At 41.5% G+C, this 13,003-nt stretch overlaps 1 protein-coding gene across 1 annotated transcript in view; it reads left to right on the forward strand.

Moving 5' to 3' along the window:
* CFAP99 (cilia and flagella associated protein 99) overlaps positions 1-11,056 on the forward strand; it is a 42,543-nt gene extending 31,487 nt beyond the window's left edge. The window contains 7 exon segments of the mRNA XM_064151577.1: positions 119-323; positions 1,833-1,974; positions 3,141-3,292; positions 4,933-5,138; positions 8,203-8,365; positions 10,066-10,167; positions 10,169-11,056. Of these exon segments, the coding sequence (XP_064007647.1) occupies positions 119-323; positions 1,833-1,974; positions 3,141-3,292; positions 4,933-5,138; positions 8,203-8,365; positions 10,066-10,167; positions 10,169-10,237 (1,039 nt within the window). The 3' untranslated portion in view covers positions 10,238-11,056.
* The last annotated feature ends 1,947 nt before the right edge of the window (positions 11,057-13,003 follow it).

The following is a 13,003-nucleotide window of genomic DNA, read 5'->3' on the forward strand; positions in this document are numbered from 1 at the left end:
CTGGTAGTGTTCAGACCCACCTCTGGGGAGAGGTCAGGAGGACCTGGTGTCAGGGTCAAGGCCACTCCTCCAGGAGGGCTAACCCTGTACAGCAATGTACTCTTCTTTCCTCTGGCAGAACTGAAGATTTGCTGCAAGGGGCTGGAGACCCATCTGAATTCTTGGAATGGCAAAAACAGATGCGTGAAAAAGATCTGGAAGAACAGCTGGCTGAAATAGAGTGCAGGAGGCTTCAAGGGAAACTGAGTTATGAAGAGGCAGTTCTAGCCCATCAGAATGTCATTCAACAGAATAAGAAGAAAGCTGATCTAATGAGAGAAGAGGTAAGACAAACAGCATTGCTCATTATCTGCTTGCATGCTATCAGTGCAAAACATGGCACAGGTGATACCTACCAGAAGGTGTAAAGGTCCTACCCTGTGTTTTTACTCACTGGAGTCTGCAAACAACGGGGAAACAGTGCTGTAACTTCCAGACACAGCAATGTTTATGTACTGAAGTGCTTGTTACCAGTGTTAGATTTGACTGATGACACTTACACATTGTCCCCTATACTCCCATCATGGTGCATATCCCCAGACAGCTGCTGAGATACTAAGCACCCTTTGCATGAAAATCATCAGCCTGTGACTAATTTCATTAGATTGTTAAAATGAGAATCACAAATATACCAGAATTTGTTTACCTGAATTGATTTAAGTCAATTTACTACATAGAATGGCTTGGATTGGAGTGGACTTCAGACATCAGCTACTCCAAACTCTCGGCCATGGGCAGGGACACCTCTTAACTAGATTCATTTGCTCAAGGCCTCATCCAACATAGGAGATATCCACCTAGATTTGTCCTAGAGGAAAGTTTAGGCAAAGAACCCTCTTTGGATTTCTCTATATATGGAAAACTGAATATTTACTCCAGGAAGTATATTCATGTAGTTTCCAATCTGTCAGATCACAACTTCTCAAAACAATATTAGATCTTTTAATCTTTTTCCCAAGGTCACATTTTTTTCCTGTGCTTCTCTAGAAACTAAGCAAGTGATCAAGGAATAACTAATATCATAGATTTCAAATGGTTCACAGTCACTATCACAGGCTTTCTTTCCCATTAGTCTAGTTTCCTGCTCTGCCCTGCGGGCCAGCCGGTACTTTCCTCTTGATCATCTCTCACAGATTGTCTCTGCAGTGTTTCAGCACCTTAAGATGGGACCACAAATTTACAAAGGCCATACTACAAAAGACAAACTTGCTTGCTGACTTCCTTTTTTGTCCTGAAAAATCTTTTAATCCTTTTTGGCATTGAGTCTTCACATCTGTTTAGACAGATTGTAGCAATAGCTGAAAGTGAGCCCTACTGTGTACCACTGAGCATAGTGTGAATGCTCACACCAAAATTATTGACCTTATTATAGTCACCTCAGTTTCAGAGCATATGTATCTTATTTGTTAACAGGAATGTCCCACTATGTATGGATTTAAGGTGTGCAAGCTGGATTTGCTTTAACCTGAGCAACTCCAGAGAGCTCGCTTTGCTTGCCAGCAGATGCCAAGAGATGCCAGCAGGGCAGTTCATCCTTCTGGAGATCTCCAGAAGTACTGAGCACCAGTTCTCCATTCACCTACAGCTGTCATTCTGACCTTCCTCCTTTTAAAACTCTAGTCTTCCATCTAAACCAGACAGTACAGTAAGGCATCTAGTCTGGGAAAATCCATTTTCCCTTTGTGGATCATGTAATACTTTGAGTCCAGTTCTTCTTGCCCTGTTTCAATGATGTGAAGGCTTTAGATCACCAGTTGTCAGAAGTTTTACTCAACTGCTTGTTTGTGATTTAGAAAGCAGAGCTGATGCACCAGTATGCAGAGAAACGTCTACAGGAACGGAAAGAAATGAGAGAGCTGGTGGAACAGGTCGTGGAAGGACACAAGAATGCAAAGCAAGCAAAATTAAAGCTTCAGAAATACAAACAGCAGATAGGTATTTATCTATTGCCAGGAAAATGAGACATGATGCCAAATGTCCCCAGACTGCTTCAGCTTTCTTTTAGTGAGCCAATTACAATGTTTACAGAAAATTCCCTTTAAAAGGAAGTTGAGGGAAAGATCCAGGCTATACATAGACATGGATGCATGAATGTGAATTCCAGGAATAAGCTGGTAATGGGCAGATCAGGAATTTTACACTACTGATAACAGGAATCACTCTTTGTTTCAAATGAAGAAAGACAGTTCTAATGTTTTGTCACTGATATCCCTTCCATCTAGATGCAGCATATGTGAATGACTCTACTGTGTGTCAGACCAAGTTAAGAAGCTCAGATTCTTGTGATTTATATCATTAAGAGAGGGTCTGCCTAGCAACCACTGTGAAACTATCATGGCTCAAGATTATTGTCTTCTCCAGAAAAGACAGTCCAGAGAAGAAAGATGTAGCTAAGGAAACAAAAGCCATCTCCTAGAAGAAGGGGAGAAGGAGGTAGCACCTCCAAGACAAAGTAGTCATTAGGATGAAAGGAAATAATGCTACTCATCCTCTATTACTTTTGCAGCCTTCAGTTAATGCCTTAGCTAATGAAGTCCAGGAAGAAGGCAGTTCTGCCTGGCATGGCTGTCAATGTTCCAACACAAGGCCATGTTAACATCTGCTGTATGAACAGGCTACCTCTAGTAGTGCACATTTTGCTGGGCAGGCTTTGCCCTGCTTGTCTATCTCCACACTCATAGCGTAAGGGCATTAGCCACCCTGAACTGGCTAGCAAAGCCTACCAGCCTTTGCAGTTCACTGATTTCTGGGAGATAAACAGCTTGAAAAACTAGGAATATTTGCTGTTGTGTAATAGCCTTTTATTAAATAGTGAAACAGCATGCACTAATTAGAACAGAAATTCTCCAGCAGTAATTCAAGGTGCCTCCTTTATGTATGTGTACAGTATGTTTGTGTGCTGAATAGAAGGATAGATAGTGGAGGTGGGAAGCACTCATTTGTTTCTCTAATCGTTCCTCCCACCAATGCCAGACTGTTCCCTCAAGTACCTTTAGATCAGTATTATTATCATTATTCACAAGAGCATATAAATTTTGCTCCAGATGGACTATTTGTCAAAATATGCAGCCAGCTAACAGAGATGAGATCTTCTCTTTCAGTTCAGGAAGTCTGTGAAGAAAATCGAGAGCTCCTTCGGCAAGCTTTAGAGGAGGAGGAGGAGAAGCTGAAGAAGAGATATGAACTAATTCAACAAATACGAGCTATTGAGTCTTTACCAAGTGTCAGACACAAGGTTGTTGATTTAACAGAGGTAAGATCAAGAGGAAAAACTACTGGTCTACATAAAGCTATACTGCGTGTGTTCGCGCAGTCAGCGGACAGTCCCAGCATGGCAGGGTGGCAAGCGACCCCTGGAGATCATCTAGCCCAAACCCTCTACTAAAGCAGGCCCTGGGTCTCCTGATCTAGGATTTTAATTTTAAATGAGATGACTAAAAGTGTTTCATTAGGCAAATACAGGGAGTTGTTATATGGCTTATAGAAGCTGAAATGTGATAGAAATAAGCACTGGAACAGGGTGGTCAGAGAAGTGGCTGAATCCCAGTCCCTGGAGGTGTTGAAAGGAGGCAGAGATGTCATACTGAAGGACATGGTTCAGCACCAGCCTTGGTAGAGTTACAGAATGATTGGAGTCAATACTCTTAAAGGTCTTTTCCAATCAGAATCGTTCTGTACATGTAGATGTACATCTGTACAGACATAGGGAGAGAAAGAGTTTATGTAAGAGCAAGAGCCAAAAACTTCAACTGTTCACAAATCTGTTTAGAAATTCTCTGTCTTCATATGCAAACCAAGGTGCAGAAGTCTTTCATTACATCTCAGAATCAGGCTCATTATCACTCTTAATACAAAGACTTTGTTAAACATTCAGGTTTGAATGTTTAAACTTTGGTCATTAAGAATCATAGAATCATAGAATCAACCAGGTTGGAAAAGACCTCCAAGATCATCCAGTCCAACCTAGCACCCAGCCCTATCCAGTCAACTAGACCATGGCACTAAGTGCCTCATCCAGTCTTTTCTTGAAGACCCCCAGCGACGGTGCCTCCACCACCTCCCTGGGCAGCCCATTCCAATGGGAAATCACTCTCTCTGTGAAGAACTTCTTCCTAATATCCAGCCTATACCTACCCTGGCACAACTTGAGACAGTGTCCCCTTGTTCTATTGCTGGTTGCCTGGGAGAAGAGGCCACCCCCCACCTGGCTACAATGCCCCTTCAGGTAGTTGTAGACAGTAATAAGATCACCCCTGAGCCTCCTCTTCTCCAGGCTAAACAGGCCCAGCTCCCTCAACCTCTCCTCATAGGATTTGTGCTCCAGGCCCCTCACCAGCTTTGTTGCCCTTCTCTGGACATGTTCCAGCACCTCAACATCTTTCTTGAATTGAGGTTTGTATTTCCTGAGTCCAAAGCCATGTTTAGTCCTAGACAAAAGTAGTAAATGCAATTATATAGCAAAGAAACACACAGGAAATAGCTAAATACCAAAAATGCCTTTTTTTTTTGGGCGGGGGAGAGAGTAGGTAAAGTCTGTTCTTGGGTTTACAAATTCTTTTTAAAAATTCAAAATGCAGGTTTACACATTTTAAAATTTCCAAAATCTAAGAGGTAAGTCAACTAAAATTTTCATGGACAGCAAATGATTTGTTGAGTTTTGTGATTTATCTGCTGTGTATTTCAAAGCTTTTCACTAACTCTTCTCTGGGGTTTATGTTTTTACGCATAGGAAAGATAAGCTTATAAATAACAGGTTAGAGTATCTCTGTATTTCCTGCAGTTAAAATATATCCAGCATGATTTGGAACACAACCAAAATATTCTAGTTTTTGCTCCTTTACTCTCTTCTTGATATTTACAGTGTTATTTAAACCTTTATTTCCTGTTCTCTAGACTGGTGGCCACGGTTTAATTTGTGAAATGTCAATAGTGGAACTACGTGAACGCCTCGCTCTGCTCAGAGAAGCACAGAAGGCAGCAGAGGAAGAGAGGAGAGACCAGATAATTCATGACAAACAAGCTAAGGAACAACTTCTTCTAGACAAACTGGACCAGATTTCCCTGTTCAGAGCACAACTTGGACGGGCAGCTGCTTTAAAGTCAGTATAAAACAGCATGTGACATTTAAGACATTGCAACTCTGTTAATATTTTGCTAGCCCCTTGAGGAGAAAAAAAAGTAGAGAGAAAAATATTGCCCTGTTATAAAAGTCAGTATGACTCTTGTCAGGGATTACACTGGGGCCAGGATTTCTTTTTTTCTACTGGGTAATGATTTGCATGAGATGGAATAAATCTTTTTCACAATTTATGGTTGAAGATGTTCTGTAGCCTAGTGTTGGCAGCACTGCCCCAGGATTCAGAGCCAACATTATACATTGAGAAGGAAGTCCCCTTTTCTTCTGTTCCTTTTCAGCTAATCAAAGCTAATTTGATGTTATTATAAGCAGTCTAGCTTGCCACTTAAAGTGGCTTCTCATCTCCATCTAAACCAGTGTTTTCTTCCTTGAACTTCATTTGGTCTGTGAAAAGGCAGGCTGCATGGAGAAGTTAAAAATATTGGAGGAAGGAGATTTTCTGATAGCAATAATAAGTTATACATTAAATATATTATAGCAGCAAATCAAAGAGAAAATTATTCACTTACAGGCTCTCTGATCAATTTGTATATTCATTATTCATATTTACTATTCATTGTCATAAAGGATCCATACCCATCATAAGTGCTTCACATGTGCAGAAGACAGGTCCCTTCCACACAGCATTTCAAATCTAAGTTAGAGCTGTCTTCCAATAAAGCTGAGCAGGAAGAAAGCTTGTGTGAAGGTATAAAATATGGCACACCTCTTGATCTTAAACCATTTTTACTGCCTCCTGACTATTTGCCATTGCTTTCTTTCAAGCTGCTTTTCACCTTTTCCCTTTTGTGGGTTTGAGAGCTTAGTCCTTGTCTTGCCACGTCTGTTTTGCAGATGTGTTCTAGGTGGCATTCTGCAGACGTATTTTATCAGGCTAAAAACACATATCTTTGGACATGTCTTAGATTCATCTTTATTGCTGAGATGCCAAAGGTGCCTGTTACTGATTTATCATCCAGGTCTAAATCTCAGTTACAGAGGGCAGGACTGATGTATTCATTTAACTAGTTTTCCCTGCTCCCAGATGTAATTTGGTTTGTTGTTGATAGTTGCTCTCTAAAGACTGGGGATTTTATTGTGTTAGTACTTAAGAAGATAGTTTAATGAATGTAATGAATCAATAACTACAGCTGCAGTGGATTGGCTGCATAGATCAACGACCCTCTCTTCTAAGACATGTATTGGGAAAAGATTCTAAGCTGATTCTAACCTGAAATGGAGTTGGAGCTGGAAATAGACTTCCATCACTAAACATTTAGGGTGGTGAAAGCCTGTGGGAGCAACACAAACTGCTGCTTTCTACCACAGACACAAAATGAGCACAAAACTAGTAACTACTTCAAAAACCATTTATTATGCTATATGTGCAGTCAGAGTTCTGCATAGTGCTGGGTTCCTTTAAAACTGACTTCATATGGCTTGATTCAGCTCTAAAATGGTTCTGATCCTGAATTAAGCTGTGCTTTAATGAGAAGATACCACTGATTCACTTTTTGTCCTGACATTTGAAATGGGTTTTAGAACAGACCAGGGTGCCAAAGATGGTAGAATCCAAATGAAATGAAACACTTAATTTGCAAGCTTCTAGCCATACTCACGAAAGCAATACAGTCCTTTTAATGGAGCCCTGTTTGCTCCAAAGTTTCATTAGAGATGTCAGAGGACATTTCCTTCCATGGCTCCCAGGCAATCTGTGTATGTTAACTTGGAAGCATCTACTACAAAGAGGCATCATCGAAACATACCCCAAGTCTTGCTTTTTGGGAGTGTATTTCATTCATTTTCATCTGGAATTCAAACCTATGGCTTATTTCTGGTGATGCAGGAATGTGACATGCTGGTCTGCTTACAAATGCCAGATGCTTTGCTGCAGCTTTTATTTCTGTCAGAACAAACTATAGGCTGTCTTTGTCAAACCTGATTTGCAGATCTTGAATTCTGAAACATCTATTGAGTCAGTTGGAGTGATTAATTGCTTGGATTGTGTTACTAACACACTGCACAGGAGATATAAAAGGCAATTTTTTATGTTTACAGAATTAATTTATAATTAGAGGGATAGAATAGCAGATTTTACCAATGCTCCTTATTAGATAGCCTTTTGCCTCAATATAAAATTCCATGCTGCATCTTAAAATGCATTCTCTTGAAGGCTAGTTGAAGCACAATGGCCAAGCTCTGCTGAATGAATGAGCTTTAGTTAAGTGTCAGCTGGAGTTTAATTTGGTCCCTACCAAGCAGGTTCCTTCTAATATCACTTACAGACAGACACCAACACAAAAGCAGTACATTAGGCAAGTATGTAATGAGCTATATTAACCAAAATGGGAAATAAAACATGAAAAATTACAGAGACATCAAGTCTGCAAGCCATGACATCCATCACAGCAGTGGCTTTGTGAGCACTTGCACAACCATTAAGGATCAATTCAGCATACAGAATTTCAGCATTTGAAAATCAGCACTGCCGCATGAGCTGGACAAAGATTTGACTCTCAGCTTTTGAACATGAGCACCAGAAGACTGAGAAGTGTTCTACTACATGATAATGTACTGAAGTTATCACAGAATCACAAGATAGTTTGGGTTGGAAGGCACCTTCAGGATCATCTAGTTCCAACCCTCTGCCATGAGCAGAGACACCTTCTACTATAGCAGCTTGCTCAAGGCCCCATACTGACTTTGAATGCTGCCAGGCTTGGAACCTCCACAGCTTCTATGTGCAACCTGTTCCAGTGCTTCACCACCCTTATGGGGAAGAATTTCTTCTTCACGTCTAAATACTTCAGATACTGTCATCATGGCATCCTGAGGGAAGCAGTGATTGTATAATGTGTAGTAAAGCTGCTCTGTAAACAAGTTGTGAATGCCAGGCTTGAGCTATATGATTTAAATCTTTTTTGAGTCTATCTGGTTCCCAAAAGCAAGAGCAAATCCATGTTTACCAAGGTAATATATGCTCAGATGGATTTATTCTGCAGGTTGACATTATTTTACTTTCTCATTGCTCCTTTTTGATTTTGCAGGCAAGAAGAAAAGAAGAGAATGTCTCAGTGCAGAGACAGGACTATGAATGATGAACGCATTTTGAACCTGCAGAAAAGGATTGTGGAAAAAGCCATGGAGCGTAAAAAGCAGGCAGGACTCTTAAAGATCACTCCTCGGAAAAGCAGCATCTCATCAAAGAAGGTCTGGGAGTTACATAAGGAGAAAAGCTCTGCAATAGACCTGCTGTTGACAGACCTTTGCTCCACTGCCAGCACTGGCAAGGGGGGCAGAGGCAGATGGTGCTATACATGACTGGCAACAGCAACACCCTGCCTCCTGCACAGGCACTGTTGCTCCAGCCCATGGCCTTGACCTCACCTTCTTGTCACACATTCTGTTACCACAGAGCAGGGCTCAGCTGTACAACAGTCAGCTTCTCTGCCATAATACCACAGACTCTCATCCCATCAAAACAGCATCTTACCCCTGTCTCTAACTCTTGTCTTTCTCAGCTTCCCATCTCACACGTCCCACTACAGAGAGATGTGGTGCTGAGGGTTGTGGTATAGCACCAGGCAGAGCTCGATAATTGTTGGATCTATGATCTCTAAAGTCTTTTCCAGCCAAAGTAATTCTAATTCTAAGTGCAGTCTTTAAAGGAAAGCAGCCATAGAATTAAAGATGTGAGACATTTTTTTAAACAAAAAGAAATTATAAATTCACAGGTAGAACTTTTGACTATCTTCACAGTATCACAGTATCATCAGGGTTGGAAGAGACCTCACAGATCATCAAGTCCAACCTTTACCACAGAGCTCTGTATGAGTGCTCTGCTGTCATGTGAATGAGCAAAAAAGCCAGAGGTTGAAAGTTGGTTTAAAGTTGGATTTTGTCTTTTTCTTGAGCTTAGCTTTTCACAGTGTCTTCAGATGTCACAGTGCTGTTGAGTTCTGCTCATATGCTAAGACATCTGTTAAAACAAACAAACAAAGAAAGAAAATAAAAGGAGGGAAAAAAAGACAATAGGAAAAAAAAAACCAAGGTTACCATAAATTATTTAGCTGTTCTGCTGTATCCTCCATCAGTACTGTTCAGCTCTGCATGACCCTAACCAAATGTTACTGCAGGGAAGTGGCTCGATTCAGGTCAAAACTGTTCATCTTTATTGTGGTTGAACTACCTATTGCTGAAAATGGTGTTAGTGTGACCACAGGATAAAACCCCTCTCTTAGTTACAGTGCAGTAGTTCTCTGGAACATTAGTTCCTCAATAAGTAGGGAAAAAATGACCTCTTGTATTAGAGTTCCAGACTGTGGCTTCAGTTACACATATGCCCTTTGAGCCCAGTGGGTTTGTGCTGATATAAGCCAAGGAGATATTTCTTTAAAGATCAATGTTACATTTTAATAAAACAGAAATCATGTAGCAATTTGGAAAACTAACCATACAAAACTCTAACATTAATGGGAAAAAAAAGTATTTTTCTGCCATTTTAAGCAAATAATCAGATGAAAAAGTTTTCTGTTTGTTCTGATCTTTTTAGGAGTGTTGCCTTGTGACCCCAGCTTTTGATTCAGCAGACCACTTAAGTCTGATAGGATTTGGGTACCTGTGTTGGCAAAGCAAGAAAATAAGATGGCAGCACTGGAGCAAGCCATCCAGGTGCAGCTTGATCTCAACATTTTGTGGAGTCTTCAGCTGTGTTTAATTTGTGTTAAGCTGGACAACTCACTGGAGTTAGGTTCCTAGTCATCACACCCAGTTTGATCTTGATGAGTTTCCCAGTCACATTTGCAAATCATTGTGTTGCCAGCCAGTTTATCAAGTAAAAGCTCAATGTATCCTCCAGAGAGCCTCCCTCTGTCATCTGCAGTCTGATCAGCTTTGTGTCTTCTCCTCAGGATTCATCACAATGGAACCACTGGAAAAGACTGGAAGAGAGTCGGGAAAGACAGTTCAAGATCCTTCAACATGGCTTCATGGCTAGAGAAACAGCTCAGAAAAGCTTCAGCTGCCTATGAAGCTGCAAACATTGGAGCCACAGTCTGTATATTGTGCTCTGAAGTGAAATAAAATCCATCTGGAACAGATTCAAGCCTGCTGGAAATCTCCCAGTGTGCCTATTTACTACAAGGTTGAATTTTAATCTTTATTTCACCTTTGCAGTCTGATTAGAGAAATTTGGGTTATAGAGGCACAACAGAGGCACACTAGAATAAAAATGTGTTGATTTCTTTGTGATAGAATGTTATTTTTATGCTGTAATGATACTTTTTGTTTAGAATCAAAAGCTTAAACAAAGCAAAGTTCCTACAGCTGAATGGCAAATACCTGGGTGAGAGTATTGAGATCTGTATTTGTGTTAACATTGCATACAGGGCCATGGTTTGCTATGGTCATCCTCCAAAAGCATAGAAGTGAGGGCTAAAACCAAGCAACATTTGTTGATAGCTGCATCTTTTCAGAAGGCATGGTCAGCCCAGGTCCGTAACACATCTTCCTGCTTGACAGGAACTGTGCACAGGAGGATCACCGGTTTCCACACTGGTTTTAGTGGGTGAGGGGAAAAGTGTTTAGAAAGCTTAGATGCTGTGATAGCCTCCAGAAGCCAGGGTCACAACTGAATGACCCTAAAAGACCATCCATCTATTTGCATATGTGAATCCCTTCAGACTCGGAACAATGGCAGGAAAACATAACATTGTTTGATCTCTTTAGGAAACTGCTTCCAGAAAGAAAAAAACAAAATCCTGTTACTCACCTAGAAGGTAATTTGCCCTCTATGACAATTTCTATACTGTGTAAAACAGCCTTTAAATTGCAAGACTTATTCTAGGCACAAAGCCAAGGAGGATATAAATCTGAATTAAAATCTGCACAGCAGTAGGCCTAGGTAATGTATTTCTATTTTAACTCCATGCCAGTTACTAAGTGTTTAATTATGGCTATTGCAAATATTTAAATTGAAGGAGACTGCTGCTGACATCAGAGTCAGGCAGCTGCTTTTAAAGCTCTCACAACGTTACGTTTCTCGTGTTTTAGTGATGGGAGTCTAATGGAGTTCTTTTGTTGCCACCTAGCTGTGAAGATCACTTCCACAGTCTGCAAGCTGATAAAATGTGCTGCATTTTCGATTCAGTGTACATGCTATGGTAGTCCGTGAAAACCATGCAGGGCTCATGCTTTGAAGGAAGTGTTAAGGAACATAGGAAAGCAGAAAGAAGGAATCATAGCAGGACAAATAAGAGGTAACTACATCACTATGTCTAGTAGGGGATTTTACTAGCTTAAAACAACAAGGAGGTGTCAGCGAGTTTATCTTCCTTTTGTGGTTGCTCAGCATTCTGTTGCATTATACTCCAACACAACAAAGCCAGGGGGTGACTCTAACACCTCAGGAAGTTAGCAGTTAACAGGGCTGGCAGCCGCGCTCTGTAATCCTGCAGGACTGATGAGTTCCTCTGAAACTTTGGGATGTGTGTTGCATTTTGATAATGTTAACAAACTATGAAATCTTCATAAAGCAAATAGGTAGGCAGATGGATTTAGGCAGCTGATGTGGGCTTTTCAAACCCCCTTTATAATGCATGCTTCTTCCTCTGCCATGCTGGACCCAGTTTTCAGAGCTCCTACTGAATTGCAATCAAGATGATTCATAACTATTTCCTTCTCCATATTCTCCCTGCTCTCAAGTGAAAGGGCTGAGGAACAGAGGAATCCAAATGTGGAATTTTTACCTTCACAAGTCACAAATAGCCCTGCCGCTACTTTAGGAGCTGATGCATAAAGTCATACTCAGAATCAGTGTTTTAAAGAACACAAAAGAATGTGAGTCTTTGGGAGAAAATATCAATATATTCCTTTGTTGATCATAGAATCAACCAGGTTGGAAGAGACCTCCAAGATCAGCCAGTCCAACCTAGCACCCAGCCCCATCCAGTCAACTAGACCATGGCACTAAGTGCCTCAGCCAGTCTTTTCTTGAAGACCTCCAGGAATGGTGACTCCACCACCTCCCTGGGCAGCCCATTCCAATGGTAATCACTCTCTCTGCCAACAACTTCCTCCTAACATCCAGCCTAGACCTACCCCAGCACAACTTGAGACTGTGTCCCCTCATTCTATTGCTGGTTCCCTGGGAGGGGAGAAGAGACCAACCCCACCTGGCTACAGCCTCCCTTCAGGTAGCTGTAGACAACAATGAGGTCACCCCTGAGCCTTCTCTTCTGCAGGCTGCACACCCCCAGCTCCCTCAGCCTTTCCTCATAGGGTTTGTGTTCCAGGCCTTTCACCAGCTTTGTTGCCCTTCTCTGGACACATTCCAGCACCTCAACATCTCTCTTGAATTGAGGGGCTCAGAACTGGACACAGTTGTTTGGTGTTTTTTTTTCAGTGATAGGAGGCCTTGCAACAGAATAACATTCAAAATGCCACATTCCACTTGACAAAGGAGGATAACTTGACATCGGAGGCAGCAGATCCTACTCAAAACCTCTCTGCCCCTGGCCACTAGAGCACCTTCTCTTGTATCTCTATTGCAGCAGTGTGGTACACAGAAACCTGAGGTGACCCAGTGCAGAGCCAGACTTACAAACATTTTATTACAAAAACAGCTGCAATGCCATTGGAGCCAGGTCAGATGTGAGGCAATACAGCTGCATTTACACTGCTCTCTCAGCTAGGGCCTGTGGCACAGCCCGCCCACAGCCTGGTTAATCCATGCACAGATAACTGAGTCTGCAATGCCTCTGCACTTGTGCTTCATGGAAACTCAGGTGGATGAGTAATTCCTGACTCATTCATTTACACATTTGTTACGCTATTTGCAGCATGGGGCTG

The sequence above is a fragment of the Pogoniulus pusillus genome, chromosome 11 (genome assembly GCF_015220805.1).
Source record: "Pogoniulus pusillus isolate bPogPus1 chromosome 11, bPogPus1.pri, whole genome shotgun sequence".
In the NCBI taxonomy this organism is placed as follows: Eukaryota; Metazoa; Chordata; class Aves; order Piciformes; family Lybiidae; genus Pogoniulus; species Pogoniulus pusillus.